Raw genomic sequence first — 13,416 nt, forward strand, 5'->3', positions numbered from 1 at the left:
ATGGGGTGGTCCTCTCCTATGGAGAATCCAGGGCTGGGGAAAGGGGACTGTGACAACCCCACAGCTTAGACATAAGAAATCTGATTTGCCCTGGCCAGTATGGTTCAGTGGGTTGGACGTCATCCCATGCACGGAAAAACTGCTGGTTCCATTTCTGGTCAAGGCACATGCTGAGGTTGCAGGCTTAATCTCCAGTAGGGGGAGTGCAGGAGGCAGCGATCGATGTTCTGCTTTCACATTGATGTTTCTCTCTCTCTCTCTCCCTTATTCTCTGTAAAAATCAATAAAAAATCTTTAAAAAAAAATTCTTAAAAAAGAAAAAAAAGAAATCCTATCTAAAAGCTCACGTGGGATGGAGAGAAGCAATAAGACACCCCCTTGTTCCTACTTGTTTTCTCCTACAGGCCCCAGGATTCCCTCTGGCATGGCCTTGATGCACAGTAATGGTATGTTTCTACAGCTGTCTCCTTCTCCAGACCGAGTTCCTTAGGGCAGGGAAAATGTCAAAATTAACACTTTTTTTAAGGAACTAGTATAATACCTGGCACAGAGTAGATGCTTGAAAATATTGTATGGATGAATCTCACTGGGTTCTCCCATGTGCCCCAAGAGTCAGGGCAGGGCAAGGAGTAGTCTTTTTATTTCATAGATGAAGAAACTGAGGTACAAAAAAGTTGGATCACTTGCCCAAATTCCTGGAGCAATTGGTGGCTGAGTTGGGGCCAGAGGTGAGGCCTGCTTCACATTCCAGAGCCCTTTTTTTTTTTTTTTAGAAAATCCTCACCTGAGAATATGCTTATTAATTTTAGAGAGAGGGGAAGGGAGAGGGAGAGGGAGGGGGGGGGAGAGAGGGAGGGAGGGAGGGAGGGAGGGAGAGAGAGAGAGAGAGAGAGAGAGAGAGAGAGAGAGAGAGAGAGAGAAGCGAGAGAGAACCGAATATGGGAAGACACTCCGACCAACTGAGTCACACCGGCCAGGACCAGAGCCTACCTCTGATTGGCTATTGTCAGATTCAGGGAGTCTAGGGTTTTTTGGGCTAGCAGGAGTGACAAGGTCTCAAAGGCCTGAAGATCAGGCCTAGGTCCCAGTCCTTACCTTTTTGGCATCTTTGTGCATGTATTTGGCTGTCTGCTTGGCCAGCTCTGTTTTTCCTAGTAAGAAAGAAGGGAGAGGAATTGGGTTAGGACCAGATAACTATCTCCTGGAATGAAATGTTAGAAAAGTATGGACACTGAAAATAATATGTTTTATGGATGGAAATGTTGACCCTTGGAGAGGGTCAGTGACTCTTACAAAGTCACCAAGGGAATTAAAGGTGAATGAAGCTGGGACCAGAATAAAAGTGTGAATTGCACCTTGATTTTCCAGTGGATGAGGATTGAGGCTTTTTCTCTAGAGCAACATCCTAAGAGTGGGAGGTTGACTCTTATAATTCAGAGCCAACTCGTCCTTTGAAGCTCAGCACAAACCTTGCTCCTCCAGGAGCACCCTGCCTCCTGGCTCACTGCACTGCATGTTCTCTAGACACCCATGATCTTGCCAGCAGGCCTGGAGCCACAGACCAACTAGAGGTAGGGAGGGCACCTCTCCTTGGCTTCACAGACTTTGTAATATAAAGAAAGAATGACACTACCCAAGTGGTGGCTCTGAAGGGCCATTTGGTAGGATGGTCAAGCCTTTGGAAGTCACTGTCTAGATAGAAAGTCAAGTTCTATAGCAGTGGTTCTCAACCTTCTGGCCCTTTAAATACAGTTCCTCATGTTGTGACCCAACCATAAAATTATTTTCGTTGTGCCGAAACCGGTTTGGCTCAGTGGATAGAGCGTCGGCCTGCAGACTGAAAGGTCCCAGGTTCAATTCCGGTCAAGGGCATGTACCTTGGTTGCGGGCATATCCCCAGTAGGAGATGTGCAGGAGGCAGCTGATCGATGTTTCTCTCTCATCGATGTTTCTAACTCTCTATCTCTCTCCCTTCCTCTCTGTAAAAAATCAATAAAATATATTAAAAAAAATTATTTTCGTTGCTACTTCATAACTGTAATGTTGCTACTGTTATGAATCGTAATGTAAATATCTGATATGCAGGATGGTCTTAGGCGACCCCTGTGAAAGGGTAGTTTGACCGCCAAAGGGGTCGCGACCCACAGGTTGAGAACCGCTGGTCTATAGTATCATGGTGAGGTGGTGGTAACCTTTTTTGGACCCTATATCTGAGGGAGACGTAAGCCCACAAAAATGCTGAGGGAAAGAGGCGGCAGTGGCAACAAAATGCATGAAATTCCCCAAGTCAATGCAGAAGGTAGTGGAGCTAGGGAGTAAGGGGTGAGAATGCCTTAGCCTAACTGGCTAGAAAAATACCCAACCCGTTTTACTGTATCCAATTTTGCTATGCACCTAGCACTGTATTGGTCCTCGGGGACTTTCTTTAGCTTCCTAGCAGGTTATGTCTCAGGTTATATTGAATAAGATTGATGTGCTGGGCAGTGGAGCTGGTTTAATTGTACCCAAAGGCCAGCCTCAGGGGATGCAGAGTGGTTGGAGCAGGGCTACCAGGCCCCACAGAGCCTGGCCCTCCAGGTGAATTAGGCCCTGCACCCTAGCTTCCAGGGGGAGGGGCATCCTTCCAGCTATTCCTGCTGTGACAGATGACCCTCTTGTGGGCTCTGTAATTTGGAGGCAGTTGTATGGGGAGCTGGAGTTGAACTAGAGTGGGTGGCCTGACCCTGGCCCACAGCAGCTGAGGCTCCCTCAGTTCCTCTTCCCCCTGGCTGATCTGCTCCCATTACCTATTCCAGATGATCCCAAGAAGAGGAAGACCAGAGGGTGTTCTTCGTCATACCAGCCATTCTCCTTCCTCCGGATCGCTAGGGCCAACACACAAGACAGGGGACGGGGAGGGAGGCAGATAAATCAATGACACAAAAGGCAGGATAATTATCACTAAGTATACAATATGTTTTACTGCTCTGCGCCCACTCAAAGTCCTCACTACCATTAGTGCTGCCTAATCTGATTAGCTGGCAAGGCCCCTAGAGATACCTAATCAGGTTAGCATGGATTTGGAAAGCTGCCCAGAGCAGATTTCGGATAAAGTTTTCCAGGATGAGCACTCAGCGTTGCCAGGGAAACTGAAAGGCGGGTGAATGGAGGTGAGGGGGCTGGGGTTGGTGACGGAGAATTTGAGAGGAACTTTAGCTCTCGGCTGGTTACCCATCTATAACCACTGGTGGGAGACTCGCCTGCCTCCAGTGCAAATGGGAGAGGCAGGAGCCCACAGCAGGCCCCTGGGGATCTGGGGTGTGGGCTCTGGACTCTTTCCCATTTGGGAAAGCCAAGGTCTGGTCTGCTGTCTGGAAACACAGTCAAACACACTTTCTGGAAGCCAGTTAAGTAGTGGAGCTCAGGGCATGAAAGGGTGAGCCATCTGGTTAACATCTCCACTAACCACGGCCTCCAGGGGTTTGGGGTGGGACAGAGATGGGGGGAATGGAATAGATCTGTACCAGGTTCCCTAGGGGCGCAGCTCTGCTAGAACCAGACCTGACCTCTCCTCTCCAGGAGGAAGTATTTAAGGGTAAGGAAATTACATGCCCAAGTATAGAGTGGGAGAATCAGACTCAGAAGTATCCTCAAGTATAAAAGCAGGAGGCAGAACTATCAGAAGATGAACAATTACTGAACAGGCTATCTACTAGGCACAGTTGGAAAAAATCAACATTTTATTACTCAAAACCTACATAAAGAATTTCCAAGAGGAAATTATCAGCTCTATTATTCTCAATAGGAAACTGAGGTAAGAGAGAAAGAGATTTGCCTATGTTACACAACTAGATTACTAGTTGACTGGCAGAGATGGAAGACTTGCTTCTCTCTCTAAACTGGTCCTTTTGCGTCACATAGAGCTGCTTAAAGAAGCAAGCATCACTTTGGGTTACATTAATGGTTACATAGGAGTCAGAGCAGGAGGGGATAGAGTGCTATGCAATGTCAAGGTCAGTTTGCAGATGGAACAGCATGTATGGTCTGGTCCTCAGAGAGTCAGGGGGAGATTAGCAAAGGGATATATGTCAGAGGACAAGGCACAGAAACTAAGTCAACTGAAAAAAGAGTTGATGGCTTTAGGGATATGTCTGCCAGTCTTGAGGTGTAAAGATCCTAAATACTATACTGTATGGTATGTATGATCCATATGGTTGGGTTTCAAAGAAGAGACTGCAGAAGCCACGGAAGGCTTTTGGAGGAAGTGGGACTGACGATGTACCATGGAGGCTGGGTAGGATCTGGAGAGCAAAGGTGGCCAGCATGACAGAAGTGGAGACAGGAACACACATGAGCAGCAGTGGGTGGGGGCAGATTACAAAGGTCTCAAATACTAGGAGCTCAGGTCCATGCTGTGGTCTTTCTTTCTTTTTACTTTTTCTTTTTTTTTTCTGTGGTCTTTCTCATGTCAATCTCTAATGCTGCTACTTCAAATACTTTCTAGTTCTGGCCTCAGCAGAAACAGGTGGAAACTGTGTGACTTATGGAAATCAGACTAGCCACTTTGCCTGCCTGGGAGATGCTCCCTGAAAAATCCCGAGGGGCGAGAGAAAACACCATCCGACCTCTCCCCTGGGCTAGGTCCAAGGTACCACTAAACTAACTGGCCCCATGTTCTGTAAGGCCTGGCTCTCCAGGGACCCCAGAGCCTCACAGGTACCTGAAGGCTGAGGATGAAGGGGAGGAGTCCAAGCTTGGCTGAGAGGGAGTCCCCAAGGGTCCTGAATAAAACAAGAACCCAGGGGTGGGGCTATTTGGAGAGGTAGAGATATTATAAAATGGCAAGGCTAGACTTTTGCAAACACTAGGTGTTGATGTCTGTTGGGGTGGTGGTGAAAGGGATGATATGAAAGGAGTCAAATTCTTCTAAAAAATGGCTGAACTGAGAATCTAGGTTGAAAAGAAGCTGAGCATAAACTGGGTTCAGGCTTCATGAGGTATCTGGAGAGGAAGAAGTGTCCAGGTATGACTTAGGTGGCCTGGGGCTCCCCAGGTGTCATGCACCTGAGGTTCTGATCTGGACTTCTTTCAGGGAAGCTGTCCAGCCCGCCGAGAACTGCACACTACAGGGCGATGCAGTTCTAACACACCGAGGAGAATGTGCAATTGGATTGTGCCTGCGGCCTTCTTTCCTCCTTCTTTTCTAATAATGCACCTGGGAGAAAGCTCTTTATAATGCCAGGCAGACCCCTGCACAGCTGTCACTGGTCAATTCTGCCAGACCCAGGGCATGAGTCTGGGGTGGACTTGATCTGGGCCTCCTCTGAAACAGGAGAAATGCCAACCATTAAACAATTACAACTCTGGATATTTCTAATAATATCTGAAGAGAAAAACGGCCAAGCAGATGGTGTCCGACAGAATGAAAAATGGAAGCAGCTAGGAAGGACTGAGGAAGGTGGGCGCCAGGAGGTGTGGTAGGCAGGGTGGCTGAGGACAAGGCTGGGACAGACAGAGACCTGAACAGGCCCATGTAGGAAGCGGCCATAGGTACTGGCACTCTCACTGTGAACCAGCGAAGGCAGCATCTCACTCTGCCAACACTTCATGATCTTTAAAGAACTTCTGTAGACATAACTTCATTTGAGCCTCCTTATGAACCTATGAGGCAGGCAAAGCAGGGAGCTCTATAGATGAGTTAATATGTACAAATAAGTTACACAGGTAAATAAATGAAGACCTTAGGCTTTACCCCCAGCTCTGGCTATCTTTTGAGGAGTTGAGGGAAAGCAGTTGGCTTGCCTCAGCCACAGCATCTCCTCATACCCTTGCCTCACCTGGAAAACTGTCTGGCTCGAGCAGCCATTCAACACAGGGTTTCATGAGCCTCTGTCCCCTGACCTCTGCTCCTGGGCATGAGATGATGCCAGAGTCCCCTTTATTGGCTGGTCTCATCCCTGCAAGCAGGACCAGTGCCAGTGCCTCCTTGCTGGGTTCTTCCTACCAGATCACCTGCTCCTGGCCATGTCCACCACTACTGGACCCTCTTAAAACTTACCTGCAACAACTCTTTTTGATGAACTCCACCCACCCACATTGGCCACCTTACTCCTAGGGTCTGTATTCTCTGATCTGTGTTCATCTAGGGCAGCAGTTCTCAACCTGTGGGTCGCGACCCCGTTGGCGGTTGAATGACCCTTTCACAGGGGTCGCCTAAGACCACCCTGCATATCAGATATTTACATTATGATTCATAACAGTAGCAACATTACAGTGATGAAGTAGCAACGAAAATAATTTTATGGTTCACAACATGAGGAACTGTATTTAAAGGGCCAGAAGGTTGAGAACCACTGATCTATGGGGTGGCAGGTGGAGAAGGTAGGAGTTACAGGAACTAGTTTGGAGCCTTGACTCTGCCACTTAACTAGTTGATTGACTTTGAGTAAAACAGTCCCTTAAAGCCTCATTTTTTTTTAAATCTATAAAATGGGAATACAATACATACAGAGTCAACCCCACACGAAAATTAAACAAGTTAATGATTATGAAAGCATTCTGTAAATTGCAAGAAGTGGAATAAGAGTAAAAATAATGGTAGTCATAGCGCAGCAGCGGAAGTAGCCACTACAGCTTTAGTATTTTTATAGATATCTCTTTCCTCCTTAGAATAAGGAGAAGCAGGTATTATCTCCATTTTGCAGAAGAGGAGAATGGGCTCAGAGAGGGGCAGTGTAAGGGGTTTCATCACCTGTGCCTTCATATCCAGGGGTAGGGTATGCTCCAATCTCACTGTGCATTCCATGGGAGCAGTACCAGGAGTCACATTTCCAAAGGGATGTTTGGGAATAGCCTAACAGTGGTATAATGCTTGAGGACTAAACAAATTAATCCTTGCTCTTTCTGGAACTACAAGAGGGAAAGAATAGGTACTTTATGCCCACTTTACAGAGAAGAGTGAGCTTGGATCTAAGAGTCTCCTATGGCTTCAAGTAGTTATTACTACCCCTGGGTGAAAAGGCTCCTGCTCTCTTCTTAATCCCTCTCTGGGAGCTTATCCATTTGTTCAGAAAATAAACTCTGCGATGGGTGCTGGGGCACCTACAAAGAAATCTAAAATAAGGTCTGTGTCTTTTTTTGTTTTGTAAATTCTCAACTGAGGATACCCGCCCCCCGACCCCTCCCCATTGATTTTTAGAGAGAGAGAAAGGAAGGGGGGAGAGAGAGACACACATGGATGTGAGAGACACACATCGATTGGTTGCCTCCTGCATGTGCCTGGAACAGGGCTAAGGATCGAACTTACAACCCAGGTACATGCCCTTGACTGGGAATCAAACCCACGACCCTTCAGTGAGCAGCTGGCACTCTAACCACTGAGTGTGGAGGTAGAACTATGAGCAGTTTCTAAAGTAGTCACTACCACCCCACAGCTCAGAAATGACCTGGATAGTTCTCAATTCAGAAATAGGACTCCAAGGGAGGGCCCAGGGCTTGGGCAGATTACGTTCTGGATTAGTCAAAGAGGGAAGTGAAGCATGAGATAGGAGGGTGCACCCACTGTGTGCCAAGTGGCTGATGCTGAGATTCTGAGTTCGGGCCCAGCCTCAGCACAGAAGAGCAGTTGGGATAGTAGTGCTTCCCTGAGAGAGTTCAAGGGCTTCAGAGTCAACTGCGACCAAGTGCAATAGGTACTGGGGACAGGCACCCGGAAAGAGGGAGCTACAGGGAAGCTTCCAAGTGTGCTGGCTCATCTGTTGCCCAGAGAAGGCTGTTCAGAGCAAGTTTGGGGAATAGCATGTCCACCGGAGGGGTTGAAGGTCAAGTAGTATGGGTGTTGTAATGAACTATTTCACCAGTCACATTCCCAGTATGCTTGTGAACTACTAGAGAGCAGGTGTACAGCTTCTCCTTTCTCAAAGCACGTCACAGAGGTGGACAAAGGGCCATATCAAATTAATTAATTCAACAAACTGCACTAAGCACCTACTTTGAACAGGGTGCTGTGCCAGAAATTGTGAAAACAAAAACAATTCAGCCATGGTCTCTGCCTTCAGAAGTCTACAGTCTATTATTGCTCCTGAACTGAGTAAAAGCCAGCCAGAGTGTGGGAGAGAGGCAGGGCTGGGGTGGGGAAAGAACCAAAAGAAAAGGAATTCCACACAGATGGCAGCATCAACAAATGAAGGCAGACCAACAAAGCATGTGCAGGAAAGCAAAAGCGGCTAGGGTGGCTGGTGGCATCACTGGTGGATGCAGGGCAAAGTGGGGCAACAGCAGGGGTGGGTCTTGTGTGCTGGGCTAGGGCAACAAGGGCCACTCAAGGGTTTTAAACAGGGGGGTTTGTTACAAAGCTCACTCCAGCTGCGAAGAAGCAATTATACCGGAAGAAAAGGATGCAGAGAGGCCAGTGAGGCAGCTACTGTGTGGTTCAAATGCTGAGCTGGAGCAGTGGTATTAAGAACAGAGGAGAGAGGCCAGATTTAAGATGCATGTAAGAGGCAGAATGATAGAACTTAATATTTGATGAGGGAGGGAGGGGCCAACAAAACATCTAAGCTTTTATTTAGGAGGTGCTTTTACTGAGACAGGAACACAGGAGGTGGGCAGGTTGAAGGAGGGGAGCAGAGTCTAGTGCTGAATGTGCTGAACAGACAGCTAGTTGCCTTTCTGAAGAGGATGGTGGGAAACAGAGGCTCTGGAACTCCCAGGAGGTCTGCCCGATAGGGCATCCCCACCTACCCCATGACCAGGAACAGCTCTGGATTCTGGAAGGAAAGCCTTGCTTTCAATGCCAAGCCTCTGGCTTATGGCCCTGCTTTGGCTCCAGTGACCCAAGAAGACCAGAGAGGCCACAGGGGCCTGGTCTGTGGGGCTGGTGCGTTATCTCCACCATTTGTAAGGTGGTAACTGCGCGCCAGCTTTGCTAGAAAAGCCCTGCAGCTGGGGATCACACTGATAAATTCACTGTATTACTTTGCACAAATCAATATCCCAGCACTTACCAGGGGTTGATGTGACCGAAATTGGTTTCAGCCAATTCGAGAGGGTAATAAATGGCCATTTATCAAATCAATTCATTCTGCGGCACTTCTCTGGCTGCCCATCCTCATGGTACCCCTGGGTGCCAGGGTCCACCCAGCTAGTCCCTAGCACACATCTGACACTAGCCTAGAGGACCCAGTGAGGCCTGGCCTAGCCTCTACATCTGCCTCCCATTCTTGTACCTCCTCAGTCTAGAGGTCCTGAGGCACTGGCTGCTGCTTGCCTACCACAAACCCTGACCCAGAGAATGCCTCAGGCTCCACCTGGGTGGGTAGCTGGGCATTATCTGGCCATTATCAGTGTGATCCCCAGCTTTAGGGCTTCTAGCAAGGTGCGCACATAGTTACTGCCTTACAAATGGAGGTGATGATGGCTTACCAGCCCCAGAGCCCAGGATCCAATTGCCTCTGGCCTTTCCGGAGTCAGTAGGACCATGACAGGGTCAACTTACATACCACAGGACAAGGAGCAGGGCCTTCCTGATCTGAGGCAGATGTTAGGTGACAGAATGGAGCTTTGGATAGAAGAAAGCACTGAGGGCAGACATTCTGATAGCCCTTGGGAGGTAGGAAGCTGAATCATCTACCCTCGCTTGGGTCCACTCAAGGGGAGGCAGAGGGGTGGGCAGCAGAGGTCTGTAGGACTAGGGAAAGACACCAGCCTGGGGCTGGGACTAAGGGTCAGTCCCAGCTTGCAGGAAACAGCTGTGGGCCTGACCTACAGAGCACAGTGCCCATCCCTAGACGGTCAACATCTTAAGGACAGGGACTAGGTTTTTATTCAGTGCTGCCTGGCACACTGGAAAGAGCGTTAGAATCAGGCCGTCTGGATCTGCTCCCCAGTACACAGGCGAGGAAACTGATGCTCAGAGAAGCAAAGTGACTGGCCTGAGTGACACAGCTGGTAACTGCTGACCTTGCTATTCAAGCCCAGGTTGGTTGAAGTCTTCCCATCTCTCTCTCTCTCTTTTTTTTTAAATATTTGTATTGATTTCAGAGAGGAAGGGAGAGGGAGAGATAGAAACATAAATGAGAGAGAATCACTGGTTGGCTGCCTCCTGCCTGCCCCCTGCTGGGGATCTATCCTGCAACCCGGGCATGTGCCCTGACCGGGAAATGAACTTTGATCTCTTGGGTCGTAGGCTGACACTTACCCACTGAGCCACACCGGTAGTGGGAAGTCTTCCTATCTCAATGTCCTTCTCCTCTCCCCCCAACTCTTACTTTTGGGAGCTTCGTATCTTATAGGCTTGAGAAGCAAGAGGTCAGAGGAGCAGGCAGCATGCTGGTAAAGGGCCGTGTCAGAAGCAGAGGGAAAATACTATGATGGCAGCGGCAGTTCTGGCCCAAATGCACAGGAGACTCCAGCAGGAGATGCTCTCTTAGATCTCTGCCCAGGTAATCTATCTCTCCATGGGCTAATCCTTGTCTCTCCAAACCCTGAGAGCTCCCAGCATCTCCCGTCCTGCCACTTCAGACACAATGTTGACAAAGAAGTGGGAGGTTGCCACCTCTAAGGTGGTAGCTGAGGGTGGAGGGCAGCTTGGTGAGGTTTGGGCCTGAGCAGTGGGGCCTTGCATATTCAAAAACTCTTTCCCTGGCTCCTGTGTCAGCAGGAAGCCTTCTGACCTCTAGTTGTGAGGCAGCTCTGATCATTGGGACACCCTTTTTTTTAAAAAGGTAATTTTATTATTATTTTTTAAAAAAATGTTTTTATTGATTTCAGAGAGAAAGGGAGAGGGAGAAACATCAATGATGATCGCCCTAGCCAGTTTGGCTCAGTGGATAGATCACTGGCCTACTGACTAAAGGGTCCCAGGTTTGATTCCGCTCAAGGGCACATGCCCAGGTTGTGGGCTCAATCTCCTGTAGGGGGCGTTCAGGAGGCAGCCACTCAATGATTCTCCCATCATTGATGCTTCTATCTTTCTCTCCCTCTCCCTTCCTCTCAAAAATCAATAAAAAAAAATATATAAAAAGAAACATCAATGATGAGAGAGAACCATTGATGGCTGCCTCCTGCAGGCCCCCTACTGGGGATTGAGCTGCAACCTGGGCATATGCCCTGACTAGGAATCGAACCTTGGACCTGTTGGTTCATGTGTTGATGCTTAACCATTGAGCAACACTGGCCAGGCAGTAGACACTTTTATCTGCTGATCAGGTCAGGCCCCTGACGAGGGGCTCATGGCAGCTACATGAATCCCACTGGTATATGTGAGAATGATGAAGATCAGGCTGGGCTCTGTGTGTCACAGGGACAACCACCTTCACTTTTCAATTACTCCTCTAATTGGTTTCCTAGCACTGAAAATGCCACCCTAGAATATCCCAGAGGAGCACCACAAGTTCAGCCTGATGTCTCCTTTCCCAGTGAGAAGAACCTGGTACTTTCTTTGGCAGTTGCTGGACTGCATCTGCTGCCACCAAATACTTGGAGAGAAGAGGCAGCAACACATGAGTGGGACTGACCGAATCAGAGCAGGGCAGAGTTTTTTAAACTTGAGCTGAGCATCAGAATTACCAGCAGGGACTGTTAAAACATGGGTTGCTATGCTCCATTCCCAGTTTCTGATTCCATAGGTCTGGGGTGAGGCCTGAGATCTGCATTTCTCACAAGGTCCCAGAGGATGTTGATGATACTGATTTAGAGACCATGCTTTGAGAGCCTGCCTTTGGGGATGTCCCCTTTTCTAAGCTGGGCATGGGTTCTGCTGCCCTTGCTGCCTTCGAGATCACCCTCAGGGAGTCATGTATCTGGGTCAGAAAACAATGGAGAGGCCACCATCTTTAGCAGACCCTAGTCCAATATTTCTTTCCAGTGGGTTCGGCATGGGCAGGAGGGCTTTAGATTAGGGGTTATACCAGTGGGTAGTCTGGCTCCCAGGGGTCAAAGTATGGGACATAAGACTTCTGAGGTGAAGAAGAAAGCACTCAAGACTTGTTCAGGATGTTTTATCTACAACTGAGGCAGTGGCAAAAGACGAAAGTTCTGGTTCTGGCTCAGCTGCTACATTACTAGTGATGGACAAGCTCTCATTCCTCTCTAGGTCTGTTTCCTCACCTGAAAAGTGAGGGCATGGGGAACAGTGGACCAGATGAAGGTCAGAGTTAAGTTGTAAACACAGGAAAAGCAGCCTTGAGCAATTATTTAAGTGCTCTGTGTCTCAGCTTCCCAATCTGTAAAATGGGGACTTAATGGTACCAACCTCACAGGAAGGGAGGATTAAATGACAGAACACATGCAAAGAGCTTATTACAATGCCTGGCACATAGAAAGTATGTCAAAAAGTGTTAAGTTATAATATGCAATACGGTTATGGTGACATCAGGATGTACACTTCATCGCCAGCATCTTCCATGCTCACCTGCACCCACTGTGGCAATGGCACTCTCCTGGCCAATGATGTGCTCCTTCAGCCGCTGCTCCAGTGGGAATCGGCGCCGCTCCTCAGCTTCACGCTTCCGCTGCTTCTCCTGGTACTGTGGGGAGAGAGCAAGGTGCTCAGGAGTCCGGGCCCAGCAGCATCCTAGTTTTATTCTATCCCTGACCTAGGGGATAAAACACAGGCCTGGCTCCCCCGGGGTCAGGATTCACAGCTCTGGCTCATGACCCCTGGAGGCCCAGTCCTCTCGTTCTACCCCTCACCCCACCTCCTTACCTCAGGTGGCCACTGCTCAGAGTGCTGGCTAACTGCTAGTAAAATAAGTACTACTACTAAATTAAACCTTGACTCTGAAGTCTGACAAAAGACCTGGGTTTGAATGCCAGATTTATCACTGACAAAATATGCTTATCACCTGAAGCAAGTTACTTCACCTCAGTTTTATCTATTAATGAGGGATTAAACATGATGATATATATATAATGTGCCTAGCATCATGGCCGGCATGTAGCAAGTGCTCAGCAAGTATTCTTTCCACTTATTCTCTTGAAAACCTTTTTGGTTTTCAAACCAGAGCTATGAACACCCTCCACTTCAATGATACTGCATTTCAATTAAACACAATTATCCAGCAATTGCTATGTGCTGGGCCCCATGATGGGAAGGTGGGGCGGGGAGAAGGAGGAGAACTGTGCTCTGCCCCCTGGGAGGTTCTAGTGATGCTGAATATTTGGCATGTGCTGGCCCTGGGTGTGGTCCATCTCAGTAAAGGCAGAAGCTCCTGAGCTTGGTCACACTGCGAGGAAGAAGAGGAGAGCAAGGCCTTGCCCTCAAGGAGCTCAAAGGCGGGCCGGGAAGGTGAGGCAGGGTCTGTGCACAAATATTGCTCAGGCAGAACCATCCAATTTCCTCACAGTTCTAAAGCATGCATGCCCATTCCTAGCCCTGTGCCTATCACTACCACCTCCTCCACCACCACCCCCAAAAAACAAAAAAAACCTCCAACT

The 13,416-nt window shown here is 48.5% G+C and overlaps 1 protein-coding gene across 1 annotated transcript in view; it reads right to left on the bottom strand.

The window, feature by feature from the left end:
• The window catches only part of CLPB (ClpB family mitochondrial disaggregase), a 159,319-nt gene that overhangs the window by 16,563 nt on the left and 129,340 nt on the right, over positions 1–13,416 (bottom strand). Inside the window, exons 7-9 of the mRNA XM_081098694.1 lie at positions 12,392–12,506; positions 2,787–2,864; positions 1,096–1,151 (exon numbers count right to left, since the gene is read on the bottom strand). Of these exons, the coding sequence (XP_080954820.1) occupies positions 1,096–1,151; positions 2,787–2,864; positions 12,392–12,506 (249 nt within the window). The remainder of the gene's footprint in view (positions 1–1,095; positions 1,152–2,786; positions 2,865–12,391; positions 12,507–13,416) is intronic.

The sequence above is a fragment of the Myotis nattereri genome (assembly GCF_964212035.1).
Source record: "Myotis nattereri genome assembly, chromosome: 9".
Classification (NCBI taxonomy): Eukaryota; Metazoa; Chordata; class Mammalia; order Chiroptera; family Vespertilionidae; genus Myotis; species Myotis nattereri.